Source organism: Micrasema longulum, unplaced genomic scaffold (genome assembly GCF_059751315.1).
Source record: "Micrasema longulum isolate JH-2025_06_02 unplaced genomic scaffold, ASM5975131v1 h1tg000331l, whole genome shotgun sequence".
NCBI classification, from domain to species: domain Eukaryota; kingdom Metazoa; phylum Arthropoda; class Insecta; order Trichoptera; family Brachycentridae; genus Micrasema; species Micrasema longulum.
In genome coordinates, this window is record NW_028277535.1 from 25726 (window position 1) to 43422 (window position 17697).

The 17697-nt window shown below is 31.1% G+C and overlaps 2 protein-coding genes across 4 annotated transcripts in view; one reads left to right on the forward strand and one right to left on the reverse strand.

Annotated features, from left to right (window-relative positions):
* Positions 1-1065: 1065 nt before the first annotated feature.
* On the forward strand, positions 1066-12281 carry LOC148282410 (EF-hand domain-containing family member C2-like). 2 transcript variants are annotated; one of them, XM_088225097.1, is made up of 16 exons: positions 1066-1192; positions 1275-1427; positions 2353-2503; positions 3228-3340; positions 4952-5041; positions 5154-5239; positions 5327-5492; positions 6609-6780; positions 7365-7542; positions 8182-8332; positions 8465-8653; positions 8734-8879; positions 9088-9201; positions 10329-10508; positions 11126-11252; positions 11981-12281. In XM_088225097.1, exons 1-16 carry the CDS (start codon positions 1145-1147, stop codon positions 12080-12082), a joined length of 2166 nt encoding a protein of 721 aa, XP_088081223.1. In that variant the 5' UTR covers positions 1066-1144; the 3' UTR covers positions 12083-12281. The 2 variants fall into 2 exon arrangements, with proteins under 2 accessions (XP_088081223.1, XP_088081224.1); XM_088225098.1 differs by having other exon boundaries at positions 8510-8653.
* Positions 12282-13739: 1458 nt separating this feature from the next.
* mol (dual oxidase maturation factor 1 mol) overlaps positions 13740-17697 on the reverse strand; it is a 273695-nt gene continuing 269737 nt past the window's right edge. For both annotated transcript variants that reach the window (XM_088225100.1, XM_088225099.1), the window contains 2 exons: positions 16239-16538; positions 13740-14858 (listed from right to left, as the gene is read on the reverse strand). In XM_088225100.1, the coding sequence (XP_088081226.1) occupies positions 14807-14858; positions 16239-16538 (352 nt within the window). In that variant the 3' untranslated portion in view covers positions 13740-14806. The remainder of the gene's footprint in view (positions 14859-16238; positions 16539-17697) is intronic.

A 17697-nucleotide genomic window follows, 5' to 3' on the forward strand; every position in this document is an offset into this window, starting at 1 on the left:
GTTTTTGTATGATTTTATTTCTCATATGTTGTAAGAAAACAATGTGTTTTTGTATGATTTTATTTCTCATATGTTATAAGAAAACAACGTGTTTTTGTATGATTTTATTTCTCATATGTTGTAAGAAAACAATGTGTTTTTGTATGATTTTATTTCTCATATATTATAAGAAAATAATGTGTTTTTGTATGATTCTATTTCTCATCATATATTATAAGAAAACAATGTGTTTTTATATTTTTTTTTCTACTATCTCATTTGTGATGTTTACTTTATTCTACGGAACAGAGTAATGTTTGTTTCTACTTTCAATAACTACTCACTGTTAAACAAGAAGTTCTAGAGAAATAGGAAGCTAGTGTTTCGATCGATGTATTTTGGCCTAGCTGTGTTTGACTCTAAATAAATAAATAAGAGAACGGACACAGCAAACTCCAGTGACAACTGTCATCAAGAGAGGGTGAAATGGTTGGCTAAGCCATATACTGCGGATACCTCCTGAGATCCTTAGGTTCTCGACGTCCTCTGCTGCGTGTTCGTCGGCAGTTCATGTCAGAACGACGGGACGAGAACCTGATTTGGAAGAATATACAAGATCTTACTGCCGACAGTGATACCTGGAGGCTCTTTGTGTACACCATATGCTCCAACTATTGAGCGAATGTAGAATAATGATTGTTTTTTAGGTATCATCATTAATATCATTCCTTCAATCAGAGGACCATCTGGTGTTTTACACAAGTAATGCAAATGGTTAATTTTTGGTATGATCTCTCCAGTATTTTCTTTAGTTTATTTTGTTTGTTCATGTTTTTCACATCATAAACAATAATGAAAATAATGTGTCCTCGCTGGGGATCCGTACCTAGGTATGTGGGAAATGTCAAAAATTCAAGTTTTCCAAAATCCATTTTATTTAGTTAAATTACTTTTCGATGGGGGTGGTTTGAACCCCCTTATACACCCCCTTATAAACGTCATTGGGTAGATACATTAATTATTCCCTTAAAGAGTACCTGATTATTTTTCGTTTCTATGGTTACTGTTGGTATGAATGCTTCCAATAAAATATTTTATTCTGTGGTGATCGTCTGGTGTACAAATTTACATTTTGTATGACTGTTTAAGAAATAATTGTTAAATTATGTCTACTAAATATCCACTTATAGCTGGGCTTTCTTTTAATTCTAATGTAACTATTCAAAAACCTTTACAATACTGTCAAGTTATGTTTTAAAGTCTGGGTTGAAATAATCATTTTATGCTGATTCTAGGTTGGAAAAGACTATTTTGGTAGAAGTCAACACTTTTGCATCACGCCGGGAAGGAATCCAATGTTGGTTGATAAACCGGTTCCTTGTTCACCTTCGCTTTATGTCAAAACTCTGACACCAAACCAACCAGCGTGGTTGCTTTTTGATAAAGAGGTTATTAATTGCTTTTCATCCTTTAATACACATGTTTTCATCACCATCATAATTCCCTTTCTGCATCCCAATGGTGCATAGGGCACTGTATTGATACAACAATCGCAGCGTATCTTGATATTTTTTTTGTAAATGAAGGTAAGGTGATCAGTCTTACAGTCCAGGGACTCGTCAGTCCAAAGGTCATCTATGCGGACCTGAAGTAATTATATAGTAGGAGAAGATATTGCATTCAAAGAACAGTCATCAACAAAAGTGTCCAAGTATGTTAATCAAATAAGATTAATTTTGATCCATCAACTACGGCCCAACCGGAAGAAGAATATTCCAAAAAATAAGAAAGTTATTATACGTGTCCATATGAGTGCATTCTAGGAGAAAAAGTGTCTGCGAACATATTTACTGTATGATAGCAGTGAACTGAAATAACTGTCGGGAGAAATTTGATCTATTTAGTAGTTACGCAATTCTGCCGTCATATAAAGAAAGACGTAGAACCCAGTGGCTCAAAATAAATGGTGGTAATTATTGCATCAACAAACCTAAGAATAGTTTCAAAGAGTTATACCTTGCTTTCTTCAGGCAGTATTATTTTTTTATTTATTTATACATCAACGGTTCAAAGAACCTTTTACGAAACAAAAATAATTTACAGAAATAATCACAGCAGTGCACAATAATCATGTAGTACATAGTATGAAATAATAGAATAATTAAAATTAAAAAATTTAGTGAATATATAATAAAAAAAGAAACGTAACATCTCTAAATAAAAGATAACAATAACCATGAGAAAATCTTATGTTAAATCTTATTTTGAAATGAATAGATTTTATGTTCTTCATATATTGTTCTTGTTATCTTTATTAAAAATTTTGCTGTAACAATACGCATTATTTATCTCTTTTGTTTCACAACTTATCAGGCACTGGTTTTTGATGCGTACTATCAGCAAACCTTAGAAGAAATGCGCTATGGACCAGCTTTGATAAGATGTGTCAAAATATTTTTCTATCTCGAAGACGCCACCATGAAAGTTATTGAACCAAAAACCTTAAACAGTAGTCTTTTACAAGGTAAGCTTTTTTAAAAATTAAATACCAACTTACAGGTTTTAAATTTTTAATATACATACCTATCAACTTTACTACGCATACTACTCTCTTAATTTACTTTGTCAGCAAACAGATATAGATGTGTATTATAAGTGAGGCCAAGAGCCCCGTGTTGAGTTGGGATACAACAAAATAGCAAGTGTAAGCATGCATATTATTAAAGAATACTACAAATAAAAATTATTGCATTAACATTAATTTCAAGAAACATCTGGACAACACGCTTAATCGTACTATATATAAATCTATGCAATGTCTCGCAGCAGTCTCCTGCAATGGTCTCTTCCCTTGATGGACAAAATCCAAACTTGTACACTTCTCCTGAAAATGGTTTTTGTTTTAGAGAACTGAATATGTTCATTACTCTTCGGCCACAAAAGATGAATTTCTCTGAGCGAAAGTCGTACGTGTTTTTGGTATTAAATCATTCAAATTACAGGAAAACCTCGTACGAGCATTCTGCTGGGATATTCTCTTATAACCACATGACCAAAAATGTGTCAAAGACTCTTGTTTAATATCCAGTACCTTTATAAATTGAAACAGAAGCATCACTTTAAGAATTAATTTTTGTACATTTATTTCAATTCAATTACAAAAGTATTATATTTAAATTATACTTTTGTACCAACATAACAAAATCAGGTAAGTGTGGGTGAATTTATAGCCTTTTTTATTATAACAGGAACTATTGTAAGCCGTCAAAAAGTTCCCCTTCCAAAGCTACAAAATCGTTATTTTGATGTCATCCATTTGAATGTTGGAAATGAGGTTAATATTTTTGGTAGAGTTTATTTGGTGAGTACATTTCAATTATTTTTATTTATTGTGATTTATAATGTAACAGTAAAATTATACTGCCTTTACTTAATTATTTTATTATGGTGTGATGATATAACTCATATTTTTGATTATTTCAATTCAGTTTAAATTAGGCTTTTGACTGCTATATCAAACTTGGGTGCGGTTTATCTTATTTTTTAAAAGCAATAACCAGCTAAGCCTCTATTTTAGAGGCCAGTCAGCAGTTAGGAAAGAGGGGGTATGGTAGGAAGTTATAATACACCACACACACAGGCTTGGCTTATTTAGAAAAAAAAATTCTTGGGTTTTTTGTAACTGGTTGGAATCAAACCTGCGATTCCAGTTTCACAGTAGGTCGTTTAATCAACTCCTGTCTAATATTTTTCCTTCTTTTTCCCTGCAAAATGTTGACTTCTCTCGATTTCTTGACAATACCTAATAGTCAACGGAAAAGAATTCATCATTATCATTCTCCTTTCTACACACAGTGGTGCGGTGCATTGGTATTAAAATTGCCGTGTGTATTGATTATTTTGGTTACATGGAAGGTAAGATGATCAGTCTTACGCGTCAGGTCCAGAGACAATGAAATATTGCAGTGCAGTACCACCTTTAAAACCAATATTTCACATCCACCCTGCCAGGAATCGAACCGAGAATCTTAAAAACAGTATGCAAATGCGTCAACTGACTTATCTCCACTCGATTTTCCTAATCAGGATTTTCTCCCGAGAGCAGCCATCTAGTCGAAAACACTCATCCAGGGTTCTGGTACGATTTCACACACAGAACTGTATTCTTCATCCGCCTGGACCCATTGGACATTTTGACCTATTGAATTAAACTAGAATGATTCATGTTGTCGGTGATATTGCAATACTGCATAACTGTCAAATGAGTTTTTGGCAGGGGAACCTAAAAATCATTATATTAATAAATTAGTAACGATTTTCATTGACCAAAAATACCATTGGTGTATCAGAAAAAACTATCATTGTTTTTAGTAATAATAGCAATAATTTAAAACTAACTTCTCTTAGTTCCTATAGCAAATTTGTTGCAGGAAAACATTTTCGTAAAAAAACAGGTTACCTGGTATTACAGTATCAACGACAATATATCTGTCTTGGGTCTAAAATAGCCAATGCCGGATTTTATATTTTTCTTCCCAAAATTTTGTGGAGGGTAGCCGTCAATTAAAAAATAAACATATTAAAAAAAATCATGTACTCATACATAATATGTGGTTGTGTGTTTTAATTATAAATAGTTTCAAATACCTCAAACAGTTTATTACAACGTCACAAAATAACTGTAAAATTACTCTGCCGTAATGTTGTGATTTACGACATGGCCCTTTTAGACTCGAGTCACAGATATAAGTTGTATTTTTTTGTGCTTTTAATTCATGCTGTATGTATTTTGCAAAAACATATTTATTTTTATGTACAATATCTAACATAATATTATGTGCTAGCTTTTAAAATGTGGAAGCTATAAATAAATTTTACCAATTTGTTTTTTTAAATTTCATTGCCTATCGAACTCCAACATTGTCATTATTAAACATTAACTTTTTATAAATTTGAATGACTTATTTGACAGATTGTGGACTGCGATAAATTCACAAGAACCTATCTCAACCGCCTTGGAATCTGCGTGCCTGATCCTATTGATGTTCCTCAATTAAAATGTGTATGTTATATATTTCTATTGTTTTCCAATATGCTCGTATTCAAAATATTTCTGACAAACATTCATATTATAACAGATATTGTGTTTTATATTTTTCTGAAAAAAACCACAGCTGAAGCAGTTCAAAGGCGTTCCTAAGCAAGTAGTGCATGTTAAATCTGAAAAACAGTTTCTGGAATTTGATAAAAAAGTCTTGAAGTAAGTGTAAACAGATGGTGACAATTTAAACTTAAATGCGCATTATTTTATCGATTAAATATATAAATTAAAGAATATTTTTCTCAGATTTCAAGGATATTGGGATGATAGAGATTCCCAGTATGGAAAATTATACCATCTGGAAATTTTTTACTATTTGGCTGATGACACTATTGAAATAAAGCAACACTTGGGAAAAGAAGATAGTACAGATGTCAAGGCCATATTTCTTCGCCGATGCTCGCTTCCAAAGGTGATGAATGTTAATTTCTTATCCTATTATACCACTTTTCATCAAGTATTTTGTTATGAAAAATTGTGAATATTCCGGGGCATTAGTATTTTATATTTTTCTAACACTTAAATCTACAAACTATCGTTGAATTAAAACGTAGTATTTTTTGGATCTTCCAAAATGACCTACGACCTGTACTACATTTCTGATTTAATCTATATATATATAAAAGGAAATGTTCGTATGTGTGTCCTCTATATACTGCATAACTACTGGACCGATTTACGTGCGGTTTTCAGCGAAATGTAGATCTTTGTCAAAACCATATTTAAAGCTCAAAATCTTTAATTTATCTTAAAAGAAGCCTAAATGGGTTTCTTATCCTTCACCGGGGCTGCATTTGCCTTGAATGCATATACAAAAAAATTGAAAGGACGTTATTTTTTTGTGCATGAAAAAAGTTTGTTTTTGAATGTTTAGAAACAACATTCGTTTTTTATGGATCCCAATCAGATTATTTCCTTACATTCCTTATAATTTCCACCCATTAATATCTTTTTATTGGATTTTTGATAACACTTAAATAATATTAACTGACATTCAATATATTTTAGAAAATTGCATTCCTGAATAGAGTGCATAGAGTCCTGAATAGAGTTGACGAGAAGAGCAGAGTTTGACATTTGCAAAAAGAGTTCTATAAGTATTTGAAAATGAATTATTTTATATTTTGGAATTCAAACATAAACAAGTACTTGGATACCTACGTATCAACGAAAAGTTACACCATATTTTTTCCTTTTATCCGAACAGTTTTTACATGCTTTCACGCACAATCAGGCATTTGTTACATACATACATATCTAAATTTAACTAAATACAAGCATTAATATCAAACTTTCGGTTGAGTTCATTTCAAAATTAGCAATAACAAAGCATTGCCTGGTTCAGCTCGTATTTTATAAAAATTAGGAATTCACATGTAATTTGGTGCCTAATCATATTTTTAACTTTAAAATTCTTCATTGTTTGTATACTTTCCGTTTAAAGACATGTTGTCACAAATGATTGTCATTTTCTGCATGTTGATTGTATTTAAAATGTCCTTGTATAAATTATTATAAAAATTTGCAGGAGATGAGACACGCTCTAATGTCTCCAGATGCCATCCACCCCGAACCCACGGATTGTTTTAGTCCATCAGATCTCATCATCGGTGCTCCACTCAACGTTTTTGGAAGAATGGTTATCATAACTGACTGTGATGACTTCACTAAAGAATATTACCGCGTGAAGTATGGATTAGGTAAGTATACTTTTTTTTTGAAACCATTTAAATAGTAATAAAACCCTAATAGATATTTTTATAAATGATATGTTATAAAGATATAAAGTATTGCGTTTTTGTGCATTTATTTTCCCAACTTAATACTGGACAGAGGTCCCACATGGCTGGAACATTGTTAAATTTAAAAGAGAGGTAATTATTATATTTATAAAATAAATGTCTTGTTAAGTTCAGTTTAAATTTTTTTCGGGTTAACTAATGAGTTGATATAATGCTATTTTAATGAGTTTAAGTATTGTATATATATTATTTTTAGTGTCCCATCCTTCGTGAGTGTGATTTTTGTCAATTATGATTTCTGAAAATTTTGTTAATAATCCTTAAGATAAAAATAATTTGATTTATTTTCATATAATTTTGAATTCTCTATCCCCTTACCTTTGTTTTGTATAAATACATGGAACTCCTTAATAAAGATACCAGTCTCAAAGATGTCGCGGAAGCGATGAAACCGGTCACTAGATATTCCAAATTTGTGGATTAAAATATCACTCATTTTTTATTTCTATAATAAATTATAATACAATGTTTTTTATCTTTAGACAACTTTGAACCGGTGTTACCTCCTCAACCATTGAAAGCTCCGATACCTCCCAAAACTCCCGTAAAATTGCCTCCGTGGAATGGACACGGAACGTATGAAGATTCTGCCGGAAATTGTAAATCTATTACACCAAAGATGCCGAGGCGAAGTTTTATGAAATTCTTTGAAAAAGACAAGTACGTTCATTTCAAAGTTTTAAAAATATATCTACGCATAACATATCTATCAGAACAGTTGTTCCAGTGCCAATTTTACCTAAAAGAAGCATTGACATTTTTCTGTTCGAGCAGCAGGAGGTCTCTGCAAAATGTTTGTATGAGATTTTCTTTTTATTCGAGGTTAATTATGTTATTATCAAAACTTGCATGACTTTTGATCAGAGGCACCTCTTCCTCCTTTATCGCTCTGAGTGTGTTGGATATTTTAGATGAGTGCATTAACCTCTCAGGGACAAAATCTATTTTCAAGAGAGAGTTACAAACTTTTTTATTCAAGAAAAAATTACATCCTCCCAATTTTTTAATATATGTATTCTCGCCGAATGCAACCCTGGTAGGTCGATGAATATAAAGCTCTAAACTTAAAGCTCATCATTTCGAATAAAACGTACTTAAATCGGTCCAGTAGTCTATCGAGGACACACATATGAACATTGCGATTATTTTTGTACTATATTGTTCAAATATATTATTCGTTCCAACTCAACACAAGACTTTGGTTCCATGGCTTGTGTCTCAATAAAAATAAATTTAAAAAATGCATTGTACATTAGATTCTGAAGGAAACACGGTGATGAGTATTGATTTTTTTTTCAGAATTGGCTTTGATTCATATATAATGAGGTTCTGTGCTCGTCTCATATCTAAAATTCCAGAGAATGATATTAAAAAATTCATTATAAGTTGCTTTCTCGTGGACGACTCTATGTCCGTTTATGAAAAAGGAGATAGACAAGCATCATACCCGGTAAAACCTTACTGTTTATATAAAATACTTACTTATTTTACATATAAAAACCTAACCATCATTTTTACATGTTGACTGGAAAATGTCTTTATGTGGTTATTACCGTACTGTTAGTCTGAAACTGTTTTTTAGGGAGGAATGTTTTTCAAGCGAAGCAAAGTTTTGCTGCCTGGGCAGGATTTATATGTTTCAGAACCTCCCAAAAACTATGTTGCTTCAGATTTGTGGTTGGGCAACACGATAATAATTAACCACCACTGTTTCTTGCTCATTGATGCCGATGATTACACTCTGCAATATATGGAGTTGCGACCAGATGAAGTAAGTCCAAGAAATGATTATGTATAAAAGAAGGACCTTCACAACTTTATTGTATATTGTTTATGCCATTTTAATTGCAGTTTCCAAACGCAAACATTAAATTAATAATGGAAAAGATTAAGAACTTTCTTCTCTCCAAAGAAAATCTCTACAAAGACTTTGTTGCAAATAATTTGCCATTTACCAATTCTGAAAATCCACATTTAATGTCGAAAAGTTGCTTTGAGTAAGTACACAAACAGATTTATTTCAATGGTAGCTATATACATATTACTTTAGCGTACATTGGAATACTGCACTTTATTCTCCACATGCAGTCAAAAAATATTTTAATTAATTACTTAAAATTACATAATCGCCATGATTTATTTTTCTAAATATATATTTTTTCCCTTATGTACATAATTTTTTTCCATGCATGGGTTATTTTACAGAAAAGCTCTTAAGGAAATATTGTGTCACGTATTATGTGAACATGAATTTGTGACAGTTGTACGGTATTTCACAGTACCTGAGGAAATTCCCAAACCAAAGCGCTCTATGATAAGGTACAATTTTTTAATTTTAAAATTGAATTAATTGTAAATAATTATTGTTACATGGAAAACATTGTCATAATAATAAGTGATACCTACTCAATATTTTATTCCAAATATATAATTACGTACATAATTTATTTATGCTTTATTAAGTTAGTTCATAACATCTTAAGAACTAATATAAACTTTTAATAACATGACAATTTTTTTATCAATATTTCACAATAACATATTTTTTCTAATTAATTTGAAGTATTTCGATCTTTTCTATCTTCTTTATTCCTTCAGGTAATTCATTGTACAGCTTCAATCCCTTGTTCAATGAGTTTTGAGATTCTGTTTTTCTCCTCATTGGTAATCTTATCTTTCCTTTTATCCCTTGTTTCATATGTATGACATTGTTGGCTAAATTTTGTTATTGTTTTTATTTTATTCATCCCCGCAATTATTTTTTGTATAAAAATTGCTACATTATATTTAATTTGCTGCTTTACGGTGAGCAAGCCAATTTCTTTGTGCATTCTTTCTACATTAGAATGGATATTTCTTTTGAGTATAATCCTCATCGCCTTATTTTTATAATCATCATATCTGGCTTTCAGAGTTGAGGAATTAGACTCTTTTTAATAGTTTAATACACCGCACCTGAGGGATAACAATAGCACCAGTCCAAAATTGTTGTTTTTGAGTTAAGTGTTCAGAATTGTTCCTGAATATCCGCGCAATTAATGCCAGATCCGAATGTACCATGGGTTCAGTTAGCACATACTTGGAACCAGACACTTGCTTACAATGGAAGGGAGAATAATATGCTTGTATTCATTCATAAATGCGTATATTCCCATCCTCCAACCTCAGTGCTGATTAACAGCATGATTTAAAAAAATATTTTTTAGCCAAGCAAAAATGTTATACTATGATGTTTTATTCGAAGTCATGAAATTATAGTGGCAAAATAATCATGCCATTATTTCTGAAAAAAAAAAACTAGAAAACTCAAGTGAGTGAACTTCAAGTTGTGCCTTTGTTTTTGTGAATGAATGTTGTTAACTCTAAACGATTTTTTTTTTATCAACCCTTCTTTAAACTACGATTTTAGTATACTAATGTATGTGATTGTTTGCCTTATTTTCCAGGGCTTTGGTTTACGAAGAAATCGTACGTAACTTGTGGCAAAATCTGGATAGACTGAATGAGCATCTTGTGTATTTGGATGAATATGAAACTGGAGAGTTATCACCAAAAGATATGCTGCAAGCTTTGTACGCTGTTCGTCTTCCTCTCAAGACTGATCTCCTCCATGAAATGCTTTCCTGGTAAGATGGTTTCAATAATTGTGAACCTATTTATTACATATATAAACAGGTTCATAATAATAATTGGAGTTAGTTCAAAAGATATATCTTAAGAAATAAAGTTTTTTTGCCTTATGCCATGTTTTTTGCACTCTCTGGGGTGCTATTCCGAACCACATACAAAACACATATAATACGGCCATGAGAGCGTTTGAAATACCAAGCCCTGGATCAACCCTGATGATGGATACACCAATGCTATCTGAAATGTTGGCAAATAGTGCGAATGACACATGGCATAGTAATCCAGAAAACTCAATTTGCATCTGACAACTGTGAAAATTTCAGTCATTTGTTTTTTATCTTGGATGATTTACTTTAAAATTAGACAAAATCGAGAGCTGTCCTTTTAAGTGTAGCTTCCTGAGCCTTTTCATCGTGCTCTTTCGTTATCTAGAATTTAATTGTCCTATCTAACATGTACGTTTTGTGATCAGATTTGTAATTTCTGGACTTTGAATTGTAATTTAATAAAATCAATGTCGATAAAATGAGGCTTTTTGACAATTTTTATAAGATTTTTATAAGAAGGTTCAAATGTAGATGAATATTACGATATTGTAATAATTCCATTTCAGCATAAAGAAAAATGAAAATGGAGACTACTGCTATTCTGATTTACTTGACTTTTTAAACTTTAAATTGAAGCCTCCACCTCATTTTACATATCACCCAGCAAAATCAGCAAAACACATCCAGCAAAAGGTACGGAGATATACATAATTAATATTTTAATAATACCTAATATTGCTGTCAGAAATTTCAATGTGTGTCAGCGACAATATGTGATTTGTCAGTCAAGAGAGGCAACAAAGTTGATATTGTCAATCTTTATATTTTGATTTCTCGAAAAAAAAATTCAGCTAAATAAATTGGTCGATAGATTTTTTTTCGAGTTATATTGTCCGCATCATTGTCTAATGGCGTAGGCCATTAAGTAGCTTAAACCTTAAAAACGTTACATCTCAAAACTTCCCTTTTTGATATTCATCCTTTGTATCCTGTACCCTTCATTTATAATATTAGTATTCATACTATTTAGTCATTTCATGTCAACCACAAACTGTATAATAAAGTATGAATTTTACACCACACAAATTAATACAAGTACTTACGTACTACATGTGTAGATTACAAATTAAAAAAAGGGGCAGAAATTTAAAAAAATAAACAAAAGAACTGTTGAGTAAAATGAAAGGTGTTCTTATTATGAAATTAATTTAACTCAGACTTAGACTTTGTTAGCATGTATTATGGCTAGATGCTAGGTACTTTCTTTTCTCATTGTGCCCTGGCTAAAAAATGTGTCTTGATAATATTGTTATGCAATATGTTAACTAAACATTATCCAAACATAATTCCAAGTTTTAAATTACGAGTATTTTAAATAATGTCTGATGTCCATATTTATAAAATCTTCTTATTTTTTGCAGAAACCTGTTTTTGAGGCCGAATTAGGGAAGGATTTCTGCCTAAATTGGGATCATTTTTTAAAGACATTAAATCTTGAACATATTTTAAAAGAAAATCCCTAGAAATAAAACAGTTTCAACGCATACAATTTTGTATACAGTAGTATTGAAGTTCTTACCTTTATTACTTAAACTTTTAGATCTCATATGTTTTTATTACTATATATATGGCACCAAGATTTTAAATTAAAATTATTTTGTTAGTTATTTTGCTATATTTTGTATTTTTTTTTGTAACAAATAAAACCATCGTATTTAAAAACATCAGTTCAAATTTATTAAAATTAATTTACATACACAATATTACAGTCACATTAAATTATTTAAAACTAGATTTACTTTCTGTATTACTTAATTTATGGCAAAGGCTTCAAGATGATGCGACATATTTTTACAACATATAACTATCACTTATTTCGTCAGCTTATTTACACATAGAAAATAAACTTATTCTAATTATGTATATTAATATATTTAAACATTACTTGATCATTTCGGGAACATCAAATAAGGAGACTAGAACTCCATCAAATAAGATTTGAACACCTGTTTTTAACTGGTACAATTTTTGACAAATAAATATTTAAATTTTAATTAGGATAAAAAACTACATGCACACAAATGTGTCCAGAAAATATCAAAAAATATTTAGTGTTATTCGTCGTGATCGTAGAACATCGACAGATGTGCGAAAAATGCGACATTCACTTTCCTTCATATTTGATATTGAAAAGGTTTTATAAAGGCTTTATATTCCATGTTTGAAAAGAAAAAATAGATCTTTAACCTAACCCAAGTATCAAAGGATACACTTTTCTACCTATCGAGTTATGACAGTGTCAAAAAATAAATTAACTGCTCTCACGTACAGTAAAAAAACACATGCACTGTTGTTCTACAATCATGATGATAGATAACAATATTTTGAGTTTGGCCAAATGTTTGTAAAAGACTGGATTTCTTAGAAAATTTTATTGGAAAATTTGGATTGGACTTGGAAATTTAAGATTAACAAATTACCATAGAGGTGGAGAACATTTTAGAGAAAGGAATATGGAAGTCTAGGTATTTACAGGATGTTCAAACATAGGCAAAATGGTAAATGTTACATAGTGTGTAAAGTGGCCACTTCAACCAGCCAATGACGACAGCTCCATAAGCCCCGTAAATGCCTAGACTTCCATATTCCCTTCTCTAAAATGATATATAATACAAATTTGAATTACCTATGAACACATTTTAATTATTGTAACTCTTTTACATATTAGTTTTAAATATTTTTTTTTGCAAAATCGTTATATAATTTATTTTTTATATAGAACACGGATTGTGTATTTGTTCGTAGTTTATCAAGAATCTTGATCCTACTTCACTGGTTTTAAGCGTATGTCGAATTAATACAAATATAATTATTTCCTACTTCAAGGTTATATTATACTCTTAAATATTTTATTAATTTCTATTTGAATTGAGATACTTAATCATTTTACTTGATTATTTATTACAAAAAACTATATCACAATTTAATTTTATCATAGATTGATTATATTCTAAATTAAATAACCACAAAAAGTCATTTTTTTCCTCAAGATATATATGTCAAAGCATTCTAAAAATCTTTTGAAAATTTTAAACAATGGGGTAGATTGACATAATTAATCAAGTTCTCTTTTTACGAGTATTTATTTATGAAAATTCTTTATTTATTTGAAAATGTATATTTTTGTATGTTTATTATACGCATATTATGAAACAGACATCGCTGGACATGCCTGTCTCTTGAGAGATCGTAGCAAGCACTGAGTTGACAAGCGACAACACGATCACAGCAAAAAGATACGGCATATTTGCTATTGCGTATTCGTCGATGCGACGAAGGTCTTTAGAACTAATCTAAGGTTAAAATGTGCATGTAGTGCGATGTGCAGAAGGCGAACAAATTATCACAATAATAATAATAGAAACATCCACCTACTCAGATTATTAATTTCCTAATTTATTTGTATTACTTTTTAAAAGGGGGTACTTGAAAACCCCTAATCCATTAAATCATATGGTATTGAAAACAGAACAATAGATAAATGGTGTTGTCTTTACATATAAATACCCCATTGGATGTCGATTTGTCAAAAAGTATTCATCAATCTTCCTATGTCAATAAATCAATTTTCAAATTAATTTGAACTAATAGCCATCCAATCACAACCTCTTCATTTAAATACTGTGGTTAGTGTCTCTTCTTGTAATTCTAATATACTATTCCTACTTACTAAGTCAGAATGTAAAAATGTATTTTAATAATATATTGCGATAATTCTTGTTTGTGGGTAGATTAAAGCCTTTCTCCATAGACACTAGAATATTTAAACAAAATATCTATGACAAATGAATAACATTTGATACATCTGGAATCATCACTTCATTTGAAATTGTAAAAGATGAAATATACATTTTTTAACACACTAATTATGAACAAAAGAATAATAAATAACCTCTTTTTCTCCAATGAACATCTTGTTTTTCATACATTTAGACACTGTTAGCAAATTCTCTTGTATTTTAACATAAATTTTACCTACTCAAATCTTTTCTAAGTGATCATTCCTGACCCAATTCCCCCGTCTTACACTTGTTCATTGTTCGATTTGTTTACCCACATATTTTTGCTTAGTCATAAGATGGCCGTTGAATTCTAAGTTTGAGATTTCCCATCAGATGGACCTGCATCTGATTTCAACCTTACTCGGAACGTAAAAATTGTTCTCTATTTTATATCCTAACTGTTAGCTACCAAACAGTGGGTTTGTGTACTTTCTCGGCATGCTGCTGTGGATGCACTCTGGAAAAAAACAAAATTACGTCTTACTTTAGGATGACAATTTTTTATTTTTTTATTTATATATACGCCCAATGGGCATTTTAAGGACATATTTATACATAGAAAATTATTATAAAGGAAAGTAGAAAGACACACTGGTATATATTAGACTTGGTGGGAGTGGAAGCGGGAGAGAGATGTTTATAAGTGAATTTGATTCAGTGATCGTATGAAAGAAGACAACTTACTATCAAAGAAATCAAGACTGGTATGTTTGTTGGCAGACGTAATAATTCTGGGAATAGGGGAATTAAAACCATAGTTATTTCTATGGTTATCGGTATGAAAGAGTAAGTTTTGTCTGAGATTTCTAGTTGGGATATTTTATTTTATTGAGCTCAGTAGTTCAGGCGCATCAAAGAGTTAAGAATTTTAAATAGGACTAGAAGGTCAGATTTATTTCGACAGTCTTTTCGGAATTTGTAAGCAGTGCATGTTAAGGTTTCACTTTTATCATTTAATATAAGTTCTGTTGGGGTCGAATAACCAATTTACCACCAATAATCTCTTATTTATAATGTAAGCATATTTTTTTTGTTCTTACAAGATTTTGATCAGTTCAGAAACCTAATTTTTGTAACTGTCATTAGTAATAACTGTTTGATGTTGCTTTCACCTTTCTATTGTAACTATCATTCTGTCTCCTCCAAAAGCACTTCTCAAAATCATTGTAATTTAAATGGTTTTGCATTTTCCAATATTTTAATTTTTGGAATTATTTTGTCTAAAATAATTCCAAAAGTTGCAAGTCTTTGCAAACTGATTATTCAAAAAAATCTTAAGTCAAAATTTATGAACTTGAATTTAAAAATGCCATTGTAATCACAATTCAAAGCTGCAAAAAAAATTGTGCACTGTCACTAAATCCGATACTATAAGGCTTTAAAATTTTACATATTTCCTCAAAATGCCCTCAAAAATCCTTATTTTAATAAAAATGTTAATGGTGGCAAATTACCAAAGTGTATTTAAGTGACCTGATTGTATGAATCGAGTCTAAAATCTGTTTGGCTTGTCATTAAAAAAAATCACTCGATCTGGTAAAAACGGTCAAAACACAAATAACGGCTTTTCTCTAAACGATCTTGTTTAAAAAATCACTCTTCAATCGTGTTTGGAAATTGAAATCATCTTGTGACAATATAAATCTCAAGATTGTACATGCTGTATATACATTATCACTGAGAAATTACCAATGATGAATAAGTAAAGCAGAGTGTTTTGACAATAACGATTACAAAAGAAACGAGGAATCAAATTTTTCAGAATTAAAATGGATGTGATATTTCTAACCTGAGTTTTTTGTTTTTATTTTATAATTTCTTTATTATTTTCACTCACTGATATGTTCTCGTCAGTTCCTTATGCACCGGAAGTACTTCTTTCTTCACTCCTTTCATCTCTATTGCCAGAGGTGATATCTTGGGTGGTGACGTGGCTATACTTGAAGCTATGCTACTGGCTGAATCATTTCTCTCGTAAGGGGGAGGAATGAAGGGCTGTTTCCTGAAGGCAAATCTCCACGGAGATTTGGGAGCATCCATTTCGTACCCTCTATTATCTATGCCCACTCGACCAGGCTTGTTTGTCTCATTTATCGTGGTCGACGTTGTCATATCTCTTGTTTTTGAAGACAGGCGCCTGGAAATCAAACAAACAAAAATTATTGGAAAACTGTGATGTTTTTTTTCTACAATAAGCTTAAAATCACATGCCAAAAAGAGTGTCATGTTTTCGTTTCTCTTCTTCTTCTTCTTTACTGTTCTTGTTCTTTTGTATCCCATACGACTATCATTCCGAATTTTATATATATTTGTATATATTATTTTTTTAAAGAAATAACCCACAAAGCCTCTATTTTAGATGCTTGTCAGCAGGTAGGGAAGAAAGGATACGGAAGGCAGTTATGAATAATACACCACAACACCCAGACCATTTGGGAAAGAATCGATCTTGGATTTATTTTTGCAACTGGCTCGAATCGAACCTGCAACGCTGGTTTTACAGTTGACTGTCCAACCAACTGCGCCACGGTGCCTGTCACACTTGTTTTGGCTACATATGAACATAAACTCATTTTAATTTTACACCAACCCTTCTGAACATCTGGAAAAGGGGTTAATATGAGCCCATTGCAGTTGAAGTAAACAAAATGACAAAATGGTCCAACTTTCAACTCTGTGAGCTTTTTGCCAAAATTTTTACTGAACTATTTTGATCATTTTTATTAACATGAATGCTTTGTTCATACACAAAAAGCCAGGGAAAAAGGGTTGTTGAGTTGTACTGATTACAGGATTGTAATATAAGTGATGAGTTTACTTCATCTTAAAAATATCACTTCACTTTACTTGCAATGGAGGGAATAAAAATAAGTCTTTTCATAGTAATAATATTATTATAACAACATAAATGTTTTTTCTCCATTTCATAGTGATGTGGTTGAGGCATTAGCGCACCATGCCGAAGTCCTGGGTTTCATTTTCTGACATGGCGAATGAGAAGTTGGTTTCTAAATATGGTTTTTCACTGCAATATTTCATTGATCCTGGACTGGCACCTGAAGCTTAAGACTTACCTTACGGTACGCTGCAAATGGAGTACAAATGCATTGCCCTTTGCACCACTGGATGTGGATAGTATTTGCTATTTTCCGTCATTTGACGATGAAATGTTTCCTATTATAGCTTTCATAAAAATGGTTCATGTTTTAACACATTTTCCATAAAAGTAGTGTTTAGTTAGGTCTCAAATAGGCTAAACTGTTCATTCTAGGGGGTCCTTAAAATGAACAGTTTTG

Bases quoted from the DNA above. Each gene is read 5' to 3' on its own strand.
- LOC148282410 (XM_088225097.1), top strand. From the start codon at position 1,145: ATGTCTACTAAATATCCACTTATAGCTGGGCTTTCTTTTAATTCTAAT. The intron at 5,042-5,153 runs GTATGTTATATA...AAAAAACCACAG, and splicing joins ATGTTCCTCAATTAAAATGT to CTGAAGCAGTTCAAAGGCGT. The intron at 7,543-8,181 runs GTACGTTCATTT...TTTTTTTTTCAG, and splicing joins AAATTCTTTGAAAAAGACAA to AATTGGCTTTGATTCATATA.